The following is a 17,010-nucleotide window of genomic DNA, read 5'->3' on the forward strand; positions in this document are numbered from 1 at the left end:
ATATATATATGCACAAAATGAGCACGAAAGGGAAATCTTGCAGTTCATGTTTCGCCAAGAAGTCAGTGTGACGTCTTTTATTCCATCTTGTTTGTATCCTTGTGTGTGTGTGTATATATATATATATATATATATATATATACACACACACATACACACACACGCACACACACACACTATATGTACACATTGTTTGAATAAAGCCAGTGGAGATGAAGACCCAGGTGGGAACGGCTAGTGATACAGAGTATATACGCAGGGTCTTGCAGTATTTGTTCCTTGAGTTGAACATAATAGAAAAAAGAGACATCACAAGTAGATTTTCACAGTTGTGTTTCCTGGTTTGTACGTCCATCTTTGCCCAAGGACAAAGGCTGTCCAGCACAGGACTGGAAGCCAAGTCGTTGATATGTATGTTCTTTTCATGGTAACCTGCATATTGGTAGAAAAATATGAATGTCCAAAACAACATTTTGGCTTTGACAATGAGTATAAAGGTGACTGTAACCTTTGGTTTCAGCATTTGATTCTTCTTGCATTTAACTAATCCTTCAACTTTTACACACTTTTTCTCCTAAATCTTGTAGCCAACATGAAACCAGTATCGTTCTTGACATACCAGAGTAGTAAGTACAATCGTGCAGCTTTTTTCCAGAGAAACAACTGTACCATATGTAGTTAGTAGGCTACTTATCACCATAATCATTTATGAGGTGTTACCCTGTACATCCACATAGTTGTATACAATAGTTGTTAGTTACATAGATGAAAGACAGATGAAGATATTATCCTGATGAGAATTATTGACTGTCAGTGGAAAGGCCTGTTCGCCTTTGCAAACTGTACTTCTTCTCACAGCGGTAAAGCTTCTCACATGTTCCAAACTTAATTTATTAAATAATTGTACTTCATTCTGGAATAACAGCAAAAAGTCAGGATTAACTATGCTCTGATTTTGGGTTTAACAAATTGATTTGATTGAGTGAGCATTCAGACTGAAAACAGCACTGCAATACAAGAAAAGAAAAAAAAAATACTACTGTGTATTGATAGTGGTGTGTTCCCTCAGGCACTGGTGAGAAGAAGAAATAACAAATTCCAGTACCATATTTGACGAATCTGCACCTCTTGATTTATGTCAAGTGCTTGATGCAGGACGTGTTATGTAGTGAGACACAAAGTAAGGATGTGGAGATGGGTTGATACCCATCTCTTAACCCTAACTAAGGGTCTAGATTGCCTAATCCTAACCATAACTCAGATCATAGTTTATTTGCCATAACAACATTTTTTCTCAAATCTTGACCTTTATCTCAACGTTAGGAAATAAATAGGAGAAAAGACCCTATCACGTTATGAGGAATGTTCACTTGTGCATGTTTGACTGGCCATTATAGTGTGTTGCAAAAACTGAGCCACGTTTTTTGCCCCCTGCTCCAATATAATGGTCTTATTGAAATGACAGAGCGGGCTATGTTTTTGTGTTTTTTTTCATGCAGTGCTAATATTGGTCTGAACATGGCCTAAGCCCACAGCTAACAGTTCAGTAAGCCTTGAACTAACAAGAGTCTTACCCCAGGGGTAAGTATTGTGTGAGAAGCCCAAGTGGGGTATTAGTTCAGGTGGCAATGGTGGATTGGTATCAGTTTCTTCAAGAAGTAGTAACTACCAATTTTGGAGCAGTAATTTGAGGAACCAAGCAGTGGAATACATCACAGGTGGTTATTTTGCATGACTTAAAGCAAATTATTTTATGACAAGGTGAGAGAACAAAATGGGAACTGCTTTTATAGTCAGGTATTCGGTGGAAACTGCAAGGAACTGCAGTATTTCCTCTCACCGAGGTAAATAAAGGAATCATGACACGGCATGAAAGACACACCAATCAAACACAACATGGCTTGAGCAGATCTAATTAATCTTGTCCATGGCAGGTCTTTTTGTACTTCCACTGGATGACCTATGCTGCCTGTGGAAAAGTGCTAAAACTGCTTGTTGGAAACACTGTGGTTAAGCTCAACTATGCTTGCTGGGCATATTTTTATGGATATAATTTCAGCTGGTGCTGAGGCAAAGCCTTGTGTCTGTCATGTCATTTAATTAACCAACAGCCCCCCTCTTTTCAGAGTCAAAAGCAGCACTAAAGACAAGTGGCCCATATCCATGCATAGAGATAAAGTTAATTTCTCCACTATTGTTATAATAGCTCATGTTTAATTTGCCCATCTGAGCGTGCTCTTTTTTTTTTCTTTTGCTGTTGTTGTTTGTGCGTCAGACCCAAAAGAATTTGCTGATAGACTCTCTGAGAAACTGCACACTTGTACATCTGCCCATGAAAGCACATGCTCCCCGAGGCACAATAGAAAAATACACACACATACAGAATAAATAAATCACACAATGTTTCTGTCTCTCACTTTTCATGCACACACACAGACAAGCTTCACTAAAGGTTATCTGAGCAATTTCCAAAAGATATTTCCAGTTTATTACAATTTGGGTCTTATTTTCACAGGTTTGGCCCTCAGTGCTGTTGGTAATATTCAACATACTAACATAGCTTGAAAGTAATCTGATGACAGATGGTACGAGGTTTGACCTCATACAGGTTTTAAACAACAACCCAGGACAGTCAAACTTATTTGAAAGAGACAATAAAAACAAATTTTACTTCTCCAACCGTCCTTTTTATTGTAACCAATAAAATTCATGACCAGAAATATGAAAATAAGACCCAAGTTATAAAAAATAAAAATGTCCTTCTGTTTCACTGCTGCAGTGTTTTTTTTTAAAAAACGATGAGCTAGCTTCCTGATTGTAACTGATCAGCCTCACAAAAATAACAGATGCCAATATGTGAACACAACTCTCTCTTCTTTTCATCTTCCTTGTCCACCATGTTAATAACAGCCACATCTCTGGTTTACAAACACTTAACAGATTTACATCATGGCCAAAGACATCCACATAACTGCAACCTTGCTGTCTTGGGTAAAGATGTTGTTTCTGTTAGATAAAAATGAACATGACCTTCGATTAACATCTGATTAATACTGTTAGTACATCAATTTCTAAAAAAATTAAATAAATAAATAAAGATCTTGACATTTATATATTATCAATTTGAAATTTATGGCTTATTTCACACTGTGGTCTTCAGAAACTGTACATTTTGGTGAGATGCACAAATAGTTCTTTTGTTGCCATCTTGAACATATTTGTCTTGAGGTCTACAAATTAAGTGGGAGAGAAAAGAGCCTATTGAGTGTTACAAATTTGGTTATACAAAGTCTTCTGCTTCTATAATTCAGTCATGTCCTTTGTCCTGAACAATCAGGCAAAATTGACATTGGCAACTCCTGTTTGCAGAAGATCAATACAACAACCCTGTGGTAAAATGTTCATGATCACTTTTACACATGTAACAAAGGGCTCATTAAGCCAAATCTTTACCTCAGTGCTTTGTTCTTAACCTCACAACAGGTCTAGTTTATGAAGATGAATGTAGAGGCTGACTCACTGTAACTGGGGCTTAATTTCAATCTTTTATCAGAGACATAACTAATTTACTACTAGATAACAACTGCAACTCTGTGGTCCTTCAGTTTGAGGCATGCATGAATAAATACGTATAACATCGACTACATCATTACATATAGTACTTGTACTAATAAATACGTAAAAGGTAGTTTAAGGATTACAACATTTCAATATCAGCTCCCCCCTGTAAGTTCAGCCTGAATTGATTTGCATTGATTCTCAGTCTTGTTTATTTAATGTTGATCAGTCAAACTGATCAGGTAGTTATTGATGCAAGTTAATTTGACCTGATGAAATATTGACGTTCACATCTGTGTTTGCATGTTGGCTGCTTGGCTCACTTATCCCTGTGTATTGGCTTCTACCTTTGTAGTCATGTAGTTTTTGGCAGTATCACATATTTGAGGCATGAAACAAGTCCTTAGTTTTTAAACTGTGACCTTCAGATTTATAAGATTTCTTCCTTCAATCACTCTTGATCTTTCTGTTTTCCCTAACTTGCAATTAGTGTCTTTCAACCTTCATTCTTGTCATTTTTTAAAATTTCTCTCTCTCATTTTTCACCTTCTCATTGTCTTGCTGTGTTGGTTTCTCTAGAGGAAGTCGCTCTGCATCTCATTGGAAAGCTGACTGACAGCCATCTCACTGTGCAGAGATCCTTTAAGTATCCTGGCAGTCTGCTGGGGGCTGTAGTCCGTAAGGTTTTCTCTGGCACAAGTGACTGTTTCAGGGCAAGGACAGTGTCTGCAGGTCCTGTGGTTCTCTGGTAGTCCATTGGACAGCCTTGTAGAGTTGCACTCTTCTTTGCCAAGAGGCTGCCGGCAAGTTCCCTTCTGTGCAGAGCTGTGCTGACACAGACATCCACAGAGTGTGCTTCTGCACTGGGCCACATCCCGACACAGGGACTTGCGGAAGTTGGGCTTAAAGACCAGATAGACAATGGGGTTGTAAAGGGTAGAGGACTTGGCAAAGATAGCTGCCAGAGCAAAAGCCATGGGTGGTACAGTTGCTGGGTTACCAAATGCTGCCCACATGGACACAATAGCATATGGACTCCATGCTGTCAGGAAACCTATGCAAACTGCCACAGAAAGCTGAAAAGAGAAACAACACCACACAAAATATATTTGTCATGTAAACAAATTTTTACATCAGAATATATTGCTTAGTATTCTCGGAGAGTGAGTTTACGGTATGCATTTACCTTAATGATAAGTGCGTGTGCATTGGTGATTTTGTTCTGTGGGGACATATGTTGCTGCACAGCCTGGCGGGAGCCCCGGACGGTCAGCAGGATGAATGTGTAGGACAGGAAGATGACAGTGCAGGGAACGATGTAGCAGAAGAAGAAGAGGCAGATGATGTAGCTCATAGCTGCAGAGTTTTGGCTGGGTGCATGCCAGTTGATGCAGCATGCTGTACCATAAGGCTCGGCCCCATACTCTCCCCAGCCCGACAGGGGACCTACAGCAAAGACTCCAGCGTAGCACCAGACCCCAGCGACCAGGAAGCAGGCGTGGCAGTATGAAAACTTGTTGCCTGAGGAAGAGTGTAACCGGGTAGAGACAGAGGCAGAGGAGGGAGAGTTGGGGGAGTGATTACTAACAGATGAGGACATATAGGAAGGATACAGAAACAGCAGCATAGCAACAATATGCTACTGAAGCATATTGAGTCTTGTTACCTGATGCTGATAACAAGCAATGAGTGAGGAGGAGAGAGGAAGACAGAAGGAGGAGGAATTGGAGAGATACCGTCTAATAAGTGATGAACAACTTGGTAGGGAATTACCCAAGGATGAAGAATGAAGTGCATTCTACAGGCAACACTAATTAAGATAAATTAATTTAACCCATTGTCCCGGCCAATGCAAATTTTATATTTGACCTCAGTTGTGTTCGGCTAAGACGTCACATGGCCCCCAGGAATGCACATGTGAAGTTAATAATCTTCATAAGGCCAGGGACTCAAACCTAAACATTGTTCTGTGTGTAAGGAGAGTAGCTGCACAGCATGTTTACTTAGAGGCCAAACTATGTGAGAAACTCCAATTGAGAAGCTACATAACCATTCTATGCACTGTGCACACAAGACCTCAAATACGGAAACACCTCTATTTTTATCTGCATACAGGGATGTGGAACACAGGGACAATTTGTGTGAATTACAATCTTATTTTTGCTTTAAGCAATCATGGATCTGATGTTAATTCAAATGGTGGAATTGGAGGTAATTCCAGTATGTTCAGTAAATCCACTTTTTATTTATTCTTTTTTTTTTTGTTTTTTTTTTTTTACATTGCCTTAATAACTTAGACATCCACTTGCTCAATGATAGTAGTTTTTCCAGCTCACATTATAATTTCACTGGGATTGCACTTGCAGATTTGGTCAAGAAAAATATGTGACACCCCACCCCCCACCCCCCTTGCCACAAAATTGTCTTAATGAATCACAAAACTAGCCTTCTGTGTACTATACAGTAGATATGGGGGGCCAGGAATATCATGCTATGGGAGTACATTGCTAGCTAATTGACTGCTGTGGTTTAGAGAGATTTCTAGTTTAATCAAAATAACTACCTGCATCTAAATAGTGAAAAATCTATTTTCAATAGAAAAGTTTTCTTGGTACAAGAAACCATTGCTGCAATAACAAATCTGACAGGTGTACATTTTAATGCTTGTTTTCTGTTCAAATTAGGACATATTAACTGTGAGTCTACTGCAATAACGATGCATTTCTGTTAATTATACTCATGTGCCAGTGTGTGAATAAGGGAATCCACAGGAAACAGCCCCTAACAGGCTACAGTAATTGATTTAGACAAGGGTGTCTTCAGTGTGGAATCACCATGGACGAGAACAGACTGAGCCTTATCTATGATACCACAAAGCCTCTCCAGCTGGATGTCATCCCCTCTGACAGTTCAGGCTGAGGGTTGGATGGTGGTGGTGAAGAAGCCCTGTGGAACTCGCTGAATTGTGTGGCGCTGGGGGAGGGGACTGATTAGTTATTCCAGATAGCTTTTATCTGATGTGATGCATCCCATCTCCAGCTATACTTAGCGGCACATGAAGGATTCAACCTGAGCACTTTTTACACAAAGAGCTGAACTCAATTTCTGACAAAAGCCCTCAAACATGTGCTCTTACATTTTAAATAGGTATGCACCAAACTTTTTTCTTCTGATACTGATTCTGACACTTCAACTCATGGTATCTGCGAAATTTCGACTGCCAACCTGATACCAGCACTCTCTTTTTTTTCTCCATAATTTAAAGTCTGTGTACTGCAGGATATGAAAACTCATTGGTATATTTTTTTCTTTTTGAAATATTCTTCTTTGGCATTTTTCCTTGTTTTGCACGGTCGGTAGTGAGAGAGAGGTTTGCGACATGCAACAAGGGTTCTCTGGCTTGAATTGTGGATGTTGTGGTTATGTGGTACACTCCCTAACCATTCAGCCACCAGGGTACCTCAGAATAATTTTCATGTGTGGTAACATGAGTGATTGCTGTGGCACAGTTATGGCACTGAGCTGGGGGCTTGTTGATTGAATGAATGAAGCTGATATTTGAGACTGTTCTTTTTTTTTTGAGAGTGACATGAACAAAGGAACTACTCACTCCAGATCTCAAAAATGTTGCCTGATACCCAATACACTGAAATTATAAGCCTAAAGATTTTCATGAAATCAAACCCCACTATGTATAGTTCATTTTTCTGCAGTAGCTATTCAACATATTTACATTCAGTAACTACATAAACACCTCTCTATTTAGCAGTTTTCATTGTAAATGTCCACCTGCTTCACATTAAAAGCTGTTAATGTTGAATGCTTTTAATGTGAAGAAGCCACAAGAAATGCAGTGTATTTGTCACTGTGGTTAGCGCAGACCACAATCCTTCATCCAAAGTTTGCCTAAGGTAACAGTCATTTTTTGCCAGCAGATAGCTTTTAACTTTTGCAAGGCAGTAATGGAACAAGAAGGAGCAGCTAACAGTGAGATGTTAGATGAGGAGCTGCAGGCAACAAACTGCACATCTCCAGCTTCTCTCTGTTGGAAAACTACACGCTCCGTGCACAGCATAAAATCAGATCGCTTGTGAAGTTACTTTTGACCAACTTCTTTATTAAAACAACGTGAGCTTCCTTGGCTGCACTGTTAAATGATACAACAGCTGTTCCTCCGTTATTTTCCTGACACAACAGCTGTCACCAAATGAATGAGGAATGAAATTTTAAAGCAGCTATAATCAATATTTAAACAATGTTTCAAATGAGAATGTAAAAACAATATGAAAGGATGAAACGTTCACAGTGACGAATCTACAGAGAATTAGCCCCCGAAATCTGCAGCTCCCCTCAGCTTTACGGTGCTTTAAAGCATCTTAACTGTTCTCGTTCACTCTGAAAGCATTGTTGGCGGTTATAGCAGGCAGCTGTAAAAACGTAAAACCCAGGGCACACTATCTGCTCAGCACCAAACAGCAGACAGAAACAGTCAGTGACTAGCTAGAGAGAAACCAGTCAGACCATGAATCTGTGCTGAACGGACATGCTGACACCAGCTTTTACCCTGTAGTCCACCCCGCTCACTGTATGTATCATTTCATGCACTGCCAGATTATTATGAGTGATGTTGGCTTAAGACTGTGATTGAGATCTATTTAGGCTCAATGCTGCCTGAGAGGCTTCAATTTTCACAGCCAATACTACTTAACATCAGGACAGATTGATTCTGTTCTCAGTTAACTGTAAGTCAGTTCTTTTTAACTGTAAAGCAATTCCCCAGCTCCCCTCTTCATTCTCTGCTATTCACAGCCCACCTCCCTCTTCTCATTAGACCCTCTTATTTCGTGAATCACAGAGGGGAAGGATGAGTTCTCCTGCTGAGAAGGTGCCTGACTTATCCATTCTCAGGTCTTTGTTTGATGGACTTCGATCCAGCATTCACATGTTCATCAGCGCTCATGGGTGGCTGTAGATTAAACCAAACAGGAAGCACTCGATCCATGTGCTGCTGTTAGATCACCAAGTGCAGGGTAATTTGTCAGCAGGGGTCTATTAAGAATAGCAATACCCACGTGAGGTACATCAGCTGTGGAAAAAAACTAATAAAAGAGAGAGAGGGAGAAGCACACTCAATGATCCATCTGTCCTGCTACCTATGAGTTTCATCAGTTGCACCTTGCGGCATGTACTTTAGGGCTTTACTCAAGGACATTTCAGCGAGAACATGACATACAGTTTCAGTTACAGCCTGACACCCTCTATAAAATGGTTTGGGATTGACTTTCACAAGGGTTTATTGGAATAGCTTTTAAACCATCATGTGTTTAGTGTCAATGTGTGAGTGCACAGAGAGAAGCACTTTTATCTGTCCAGACACACATGTCGCTGAATCATACACTAAAACGTCAAAAATTTTCTCTTTTTGTAGTTTTCATATTCAGACTGTCTCAAAAGACAAGTCCTGGGAGGTGTTTAAAAAGGAGATGTTGTTTATTAACAGAACAGAAATCTTTGTAGAAATGCCATCAGATTAGTTCTGTGAAGAAATGTGTGTCGACTCTATGATCTCGATAATAACCCCCGTTGGATATCTTTCAACACTTTTCCTCTTTTTACAGCAGAGTTTATTGTTCTCTGACAACTGATACAGTAGCCCATGTTCAATTTAATGTGATAATCTTTCCATAAGTCCACACCTTGTGTCAGAAAACCATAAATATTAAAACTTTCTTCTCTCCTCCTCTCCAATCCTCTGACATTTTTTGCCATTATTCCATAAACAGTTTCTACACTGCTGGTTTCTTAACTCTCATTTATACAAAGCGCTCCATGGAACTGGCTTATAACGTCTTCATAAACCTACTCTACTCAATCATATGTGGCATACTTCTAATAGGGAAATTGCTTGGTCATTGCTAATCTTCTTATTCACGTGACGATGAATTCCCCTCTATAGCCAAAGAAAGTAATAGCTGCTGCAGTTTTAATGCCTATGCCATCTGCAGTGAGAGATGCTGTTTGGTTTTAACAGTGCTGTTTTCTTATTTTGTTATGTGTGCTTAAGGTTTTACATTTCACAAATAAAAAAAAATCACTACTGGGGTACTTGCTGATGTATTTTATGTTAATGAATAAAATATAAAAATGTCTTGAACTTGTGTAAACCACAGAGCTTCTTTCAGGCATCAAACCAGAAACTCAAAATCCATCAACTTAAGGACAAGGGTAACCAGGGCGCAAAAATGCTAACTTATCTCTGGGCTTTAGGACTCATTCCTGCAGCACTCTAACATTAACATTAATATCAGTATTAACATTAACATATTCTAGTTGTGGGTCCTCTTATGTGACTACAGACTCTGCTTAATTTTTCACGTTTTTTGTTTGCCGATTTCTGACAGCAAGACTTGAAGCTCCACAGTGTGAAGTTTTGCTCTTGTGTGACATTAATGTGAATTAAACTTTACCACAAACAAAGCAATGCATGCCAATTTAATGATCGCATCTCACAAAAATGCACCTCCGCATTTCAACCTGAAATGAGCAATTTATGACAAGTTTGTGCCGTTAAGAGAGTTTAGTGAATCCAACTTGGAGCACTCACAGAAAAAAGTAGAAAACAGCAGGTCAGTGGTGCAGCAGCATCAGTTTTGTCCTACACACTGTGTGTAATACACAGGATGCGTAGGTCTCCAGTGTTTGGACATCAATCAACACACAGTCATGTTATTATGTTGTAAACTGGCAGCAGATGGACCTGAAACCTAAAACTGTGATTCAAGTAGACATTATCTGTTCTGTCAGAAGTGCGTGCAGTGGACAACTGACTTGCTGAAACGCTTCCTGTGTAGACAAGCTCTAACATAACGCTGATGGTGAAAATTTCTCACCAGTAGGTAGAACAAGCTGGTCTGAAACTGCTGGTGCTGCAGGTCTTCATTTCGTTTCTGGGACAGATTCTGGGTCATTTTTTGTTTTTGAGCAATTTGGTCTGTGTGTTTGACTAGGGGAGCTAACTGCCATGCTACATAAACTAGTTTAGAAACAAGAGGATGGTGTGGTTTAACAGTGTGTCTGTGACTTATGTACATTTGTACAAGCTTCCTTGCAGGGAAGTCTCATAAAGGCATAATTATTTGTGCCCTATTTGCATTTCAAACAGTTTTATTTGTGAGGCTTGTAGTCTCTGGGGTTTTACACTCTGTAATATAGACTGTGTTCCCATGGAAAACAGACAAGAGGAGCCTTTTAAAAACACAGCCTTGACTTCAGTTATAGTGTGCCAATTAGCAGCAATTGTTGAACGTACTGGAGTCTGGAAAAAACTTCTAATTCTAGTCAGAAGTTGCTGGCTGGTGCATTAATTTTTCAAAGCATTGTGAAGTTGGATATAGACAAAGCTTATATTAGTTCAGCTGTGAAATGAACATGTAAGCGATGTTCACTGTCCATCATATCTATACAATCTCCAGCTGTTTTTGATAACTCATCCAGGCTGCTAACACCACATTTCTTATGCCTTCTGTTACATACTGATGTTATGAGTTGTGCAAATTTCTTCCCTCGACCAAATCTACTTCATTCTGCTCTCGTTTCCTGATATGGTAATTATGCTTCGTTAGGGTATGTTTACTTTGTGTATCAGGCATTATAAATCCCATTGATGCAGCATATGTCAGATTAACTCTCTTCTGTGAAGCCCTGTGGTGTGCATGGGCAAGTGAGAGTGTGAGAAGCCTATAAATTGGAACATCCTCGGATTTTGCACTCCAGGATGTCGATTCCTACTGTATCTGTATTACACAGTACAACTGTGCATCCATTCATAGAATATGTAGGTGAGGAGAGTTGATGTAAAGAGTGTTTCTGAGTGAAATTAAATTATATGCAGTTTCTGTCAACTGCCACCAGTTCATACATATTGCATATTTGATGTCTCTAAATCAATTTAATAATTAATGTTTTATGGATTATGGCTAAGTGGTGCTGTGACAAATGCAAATTAGGAGAGACTGATGAAAAATACTGAAATCAATTAACTACCTGCAAAAGCATAGCTAATGGTAATGTCTGCATGAAATGGAAGGTTTAACATTATTATTCTAAGAGTGTAAAAAACCAAAACAGTATGGACCCTCACTCAACTATATGTGCTGCTTAAAGAGATTGGGCTTAGATTCAGGCAATCATGTAAATGAATTCTCGATGCCTTCATTGGCTAAAAGATTAATTATGCAATTTGTATAATTAGTCATTTGCTCCTTGAACAGTTACAGTGGTGCTCACATGCACCAACGGTGAAAAGACTGGAGAGTTGATTTTAAGCCAAACTGCCTATGTACCAGTAAAACACTTTGGTTTCATGAGGCTGGAGCACCATCAGTTTAGGAATTTGTGGAATTAAGACTTGTAGAGAAAGAGAGAGAGAGAGAGAGAAAGAGAGAGAGAAAACTAAATCCCAGAATGAAAGAGAGCATTACACAGATTTAATCCAAAACAGAAAGCAATCCTAACTCAATAATTAGCTGACCCTATTGATGCTCTTGAACAACATCGGAATTAATTTGCATGACAACACTGGAGTTCTCACTCAACGTGACTGCTAATCACCAGGAAATGCACAAAAACATGAATATCTTCAGGGGAGGTATGGATGTTTTTAGATAACATTTGATTGGCCTCATTGGAGTTGTCTTAGTTTTCTCATCTTGCATTGACAATATCGAAGTGCTGATTGCCAGGCCTCCTTATGACTGCTAATTAGCAAATTCAACTAATTAACATTCCACCTACGATGACCATGCTTTTTTTTTTTTAATTGTGACTACAGAGGATTTCATTATTTAATTATTATCATTCCACCTAACTAGCAGATCTTTGGCATGTGGGAGAAATTCAGGGCAAACCCACACAAACACAAGGACATGGAAACATCACACAGACTTGGGTTTAAACACAGGTCTTTCCTGCTGCAAGGCAACAACACTGACCACTGAGTAACCTTGCTGTATATGAGAGTCCAGACTTTCATAACATGAAACACAATAATTCAAACTTTCATTTTAAGCTTTAAAGGTCATTATTGAACTTGGAAAAAAGTGGTCTGACAAAGCAATGTCAACTCAACATCCACTTATTAGATTTTACCAGTGCTTCAAACCATTTTACATGGTCTTCATCAGTGGATAGTGTTGCAAGCTCAAAAGCTGCAATTATTTTGTCCATACTAGGTCACTTATGGGACTTATTGTTCATGTTAGCTTATAAATTAAGCGTGATCAGTTTGGCCTTTCAACTCCATGAAAATTGAATCAAACTCAAACTGATGAAGACCCTGTGATGCAGTTGAAAGCTCATAAAAAAGCAGGTGAGTGGACAAGAAAATGGACAGTGAGTTGGGATTGTTTTGTCCTACATCTTATTATCATTCTTAATCAGGTGTAAATACATCCACAATGCATTTGAGACAGACAGAAATTGCATTGCTCCAGTTGCTGTTCTAGATGGATGTTGAGAAGCTGTAAATGCACCTCTCAAAGAAACATACATCATCTTTGCTCCTCCCATGTGTTATCACACTAATAATAAGCAGTCTGTTGAAGAACCCTTCAGACGGCCTGTCCTTGGAGATAATGGAAGAGAAATTAGCTGCCATTCTCCCTGCCTTATTAAAGCACCAGGAAGAGGTCTTGGCAATTTCAACCCAGACAGTCACACATACAAAAGGTTGTTGTAAAAAGTTGAAGCATCTATCTGATCCCTGATTACTTCAATCACTAAATGATCTGTGTGGGTGAGAAAATGGCAAGAATGAGAGCCATGAAGATGATAAAACTTTTTGGCTAGTGTCATTTTACGGTTATTTTTTCTTTTGCTTGGTATGCTGTTATTGTTGTCATTGAACTGCTTGGGTGTTATGAAACAGCTTCAGCTGCATTACCACCATCCTCTGGATTTGGGCCCAAGAAAACCAAGACATGTAGCAACTAGATTAGTGATATGATCAACGAAGATGGATATACTGTATGTTGCAAGTGTGAAATAAAGTGTATTAAATTAATTAGAATTGATGTGGCTATGAGACACTTGAAATGACAAATGTAAATGGGGCCAAAGCCATAATTAACATATGTTTTATCTCACATTTTTTATTCTCCTGAGCTCTGATGATGGATTTGTAAACTGAGAACAGCTTACCTTAAGCTCCACTGGAGTTTACATTGAAACAGAACTCTTTCACCTTGACATCACTGTGACCCGTGTAAACAACCGCTATTCAGTGCTTTGAAAAAGAATATGAATTGTGTAGCTACCTTAACTGTACTTGACTGAATGTCGAATGTAAACCCTCAGATAAGCCACAAGATTTCTGCAGGTTGTGTATAAATTCTTCTTAATCAACCAAGTCAGGAAAAGTGTTTCATCTCGTAAGCACCACAATGGCTGGGCTTAAACCACAGCTAAATACATTTGTCAGTCCTCATTGGAAATCTACTTCCTGTTAAATTCACACACCTAAATGACAGTAAGACGCTGAAGCTGCTCACACCAGTTTTTGGGTCTCCGCCTGGGAAATAATGCACCTTAAACCAATAATTTCTCTGAAAAGTAATTAGCTAATTGGCTACATTTTAAGTCACCCTATTTAGCATTTATAAGCAGCATAACATTTAATAAATGGTTTGTAACCCACTATAATGTCGCTGTAAGCAGATAGGCAGTCTTCTTGATGACACCCATAAGTGCAGCGTGGTGTATAAACAGATAATAATTGAGAACATAGCAAAACAAACATAGTTGTAATAAAATATTAGGAGAAGTTACACTGGTTGTACACGGATTAAGTTTAGTTTATCACAACCTGACAAATAACATCACACCTCAAGCCTGGTAAAGTCACCTAAAACACTTTAAAAAGTTGCTGAAGTTGCAGTCTTTGGTCTGAACAAATTTATAGGGCTAATTCATGACTCTTGTGAAACTGACTCGTTTATATGTTCAATATTCTTTCACTCTGGCCCTCTGTAAAATAAATGGCACAAATTAAAATTCACCAGTAAATACCGACAGTATGGAGGAGCCAGAACATGCAACCAGTCAATTGTGCAATTCCAATAATTGGATGGACTGTGAGCTTTTCAAACTCAGACCCTGCATACATTAAAAGACCTTGTAAACATTCCCTTATTTGCATAGCCTGCTGTTTAAAGAGGTTAAAACAAGGACTTGGACACTAATGTTATTACAGCATGGCCACTTTTGATATGGAACAAGCCCTTAAGTTGCTGGCTTCACTGCTTTCACTTTTCTTCCAATTTAAGGTTCTTGGCTTGGAGGTCAAGATTGAAAATTCTCAGCAATGTGGTGATCAGTATGGGTAAAGCTGCCTTCTTGTTAATCAGTATCAATAAATGAATATTCATAATACTCTCAGTAAGTTATCCTGTTGTGTTGCTGTGATGATGGTAGTTTTACATGAAATACTGAATTAAGCATGGTTAAGTGGTTCTCTTACCATAGTTTGGGCAGCAGACTTTGAGCCAGCAGACACAGGAGAGCACCGTGAGGTTGGTCAGACTGCACAGACCAAACAAAACACCACAGAAGGCGTAGACAGTACAGATCGTCTTATTAAACAGCCACCTGAACGGAAAGAGAAAGCACATAATCATCATCAGTCACCGAGGGACAGAATAGATGAAAAGAGAAAGAAAGGTGGAAACCTGAATGGTCACTCACATGTGTGCGTAAGATGAGGGGATAGCCAGGGGGAACAGGGTGATGGTCATGCCCAGGTCACTGATGGCCAGGTTAACCACAAAGAACTCTGCTGGCTTCAGGGAGGACTTCTTTCTATAGGCCACAAAGAGCAGGATCCCATTCCCCAGCACCGACAGCACACCTGGGAGACAGAGTGACAGTGTATGTGAAGGTATGAGCACACATTCATACAGTTAAAAGGTGCAAACCTAAGAAAAAAAATAATCACTTACCAAAAATGATGTAAATAGTTCCCATGAAGATGTCATTGTCTTTTGATATTCTGGACATAAGCAGAAATGTTTCTGAGGCATTTCCCATCTGGAACAAAAATGGAAAAACAGACAAAACAGACAGGGAATAGTGAGGGTGAGAAAAATCCTTAAACTTGTGTTTTTGTTGTTTTCAAGCAAAAACAACTTCCAACTTCAACCCCAGCTGACATTGGACGAGGGCGGGGTACACCCTGGACAGGTCACCAGTCTATCACAGGGCTGACATATAGAGACAAATAACTCTGAAACAACACACATACTCACATTCATACCTACATGCAATTTAGAGTCACCAATCGACCTAATGTGCATGTCTTTGGATCGTGGAAGGGAGCCAGAGAAACACGGGGAGAACATGCAAAATCCAAAGAAAGGCCCCAGGCGTGGGGTTCAAACCTTCTTACTGTGAAGTGACAGTGATAACTACTACACCACTACACCACTGTGCTGCCCCTCTTAAAATTATTGAAAACATGCCTGTGTCACAACAAACCTTTGTCACAACACAGCACAGAGACATGTATTTGCTTCATATGGGTCTGAAGTTGTATTTAGCTCTTTCCCTAGTTTTCTGTAAATGGTGACATAGCGAACTAGGAACGACATTTACAGTGTCTCCACCTGCTTCTCTTTTTACAAGTTAGAACTTGCACTCAGTCTCATCAAAGTGCAGAGAGGAGACAATGATTTTGAATTGATGGATTGTGTTCAATCTGTACATGGCAGTCTAATCTTGGAAACCTGACCGATTATTTGCATATAAAGCACAATCTTCAGTCAGTACAGTATCCACTGTGGCTGAGGTAAGTTGCAGAGACAATCTTTTTTAAAGGAATTAACAGGGGGAGGTAACATGATAATATACGCATAGCCTTTCTATTTACTCAGAGACCAGTCAGTCCAGGCTGCCTATCTGCTGGACTGACTGACTTCAGAACTCATTTATCCTGGCTGCCACTGGCCTTTTAAATAACGCAATGTGATTTTTATGTTGTATTTATTGTCAGTTGACCTTTTTTTTTTAACTCGTTGTGATTTTTATGTTGTATTTATTGTCCATTTATTATTGTTGGTGTGGCGGTTGCGTAGTTACAGCTGAGTGTTCAACACATTGCCCTTCATGGATACTACTGATATCCTTGACCCCTGATCTCTGATGACCTCTACTTAGAAATGAAAGAGTATTAACAAAGGAAAGAGACATGTTAAATCACCTGGGGTTAAGGGTGTAGCTGCTCGTGGATAAATCCCTATTACTGTACACTCAGGAGATTATCTTCAGATAGAACCAGCGGTGAGGAAATTGTTTTAATGTTATTCTGTGTGGACGTTCTGTTAGAACGTGTTAGGTACATGTAGCATAAGCTATCTGCAGATATAATATTGCACAGGTTTGTGCGCAAAGCCCTTGTCTGTA

The 17,010-nt window shown here is 39.3% G+C and overlaps 1 protein-coding gene across 1 annotated transcript; it reads right to left on the reverse strand.

Annotated features, from left to right (window-relative positions):
* Positions 1–2,238: 2,238 nt before the first annotated feature.
* On the reverse strand, positions 2,239–15,639 carry opn7b (opsin 7, group member b). Its single transcript, XM_071476456.1, has 5 exons — positions 15,552–15,639; positions 15,298–15,460; positions 15,074–15,201; positions 4,745–5,079; positions 2,239–4,634 (listed from the first exon to the last, which is right to left on the reverse strand). The coding sequence occupies exons 1-5, from the start codon at positions 15,637–15,639 to the stop codon at positions 4,134–4,136; spliced, it is 1,215 nt and encodes a 404-aa protein (XP_071332557.1). The 3' UTR covers positions 2,239–4,133.
* Positions 15,640–17,010: the final 1,371 nt, after the last annotated feature.

The sequence above is a fragment of the Trachinotus anak genome, unplaced genomic scaffold (assembly GCF_046630095.1).
Source record: "Trachinotus anak isolate AG129_WGS33_773 ecotype Australia unplaced genomic scaffold, CSIRO_AGI_Tana_v1 ptg000004l, whole genome shotgun sequence".
Taxonomy (NCBI): domain Eukaryota; kingdom Metazoa; phylum Chordata; class Actinopteri; order Carangiformes; family Carangidae; genus Trachinotus; species Trachinotus anak.

What these genes read in the sequence shown, in the direction of transcription:
- opn7b (XM_071476456.1), bottom strand. Translation starts at nt 15,639, where the DNA reads ATGGGAAATGCCTCAGAAACATTTCTGCTTATGTCCAGAATATCAAAA. An exon ending in AACTATTTACATCATTTTTG is followed by an intron (nt 15,461 to 15,551) that starts GTAAGTGATTAT and finishes TCTGTCTCCCAG; the next exon opens with GTGTGCTGTCGGTGCTGGGG. An exon ending in CCCTCATCTTACGCACACAT is followed by an intron (nt 15,202 to 15,297) that starts GTGAGTGACCAT and finishes CTTTCCGTTCAG; the next exon opens with GTGGCTGTTTAATAAGACGA.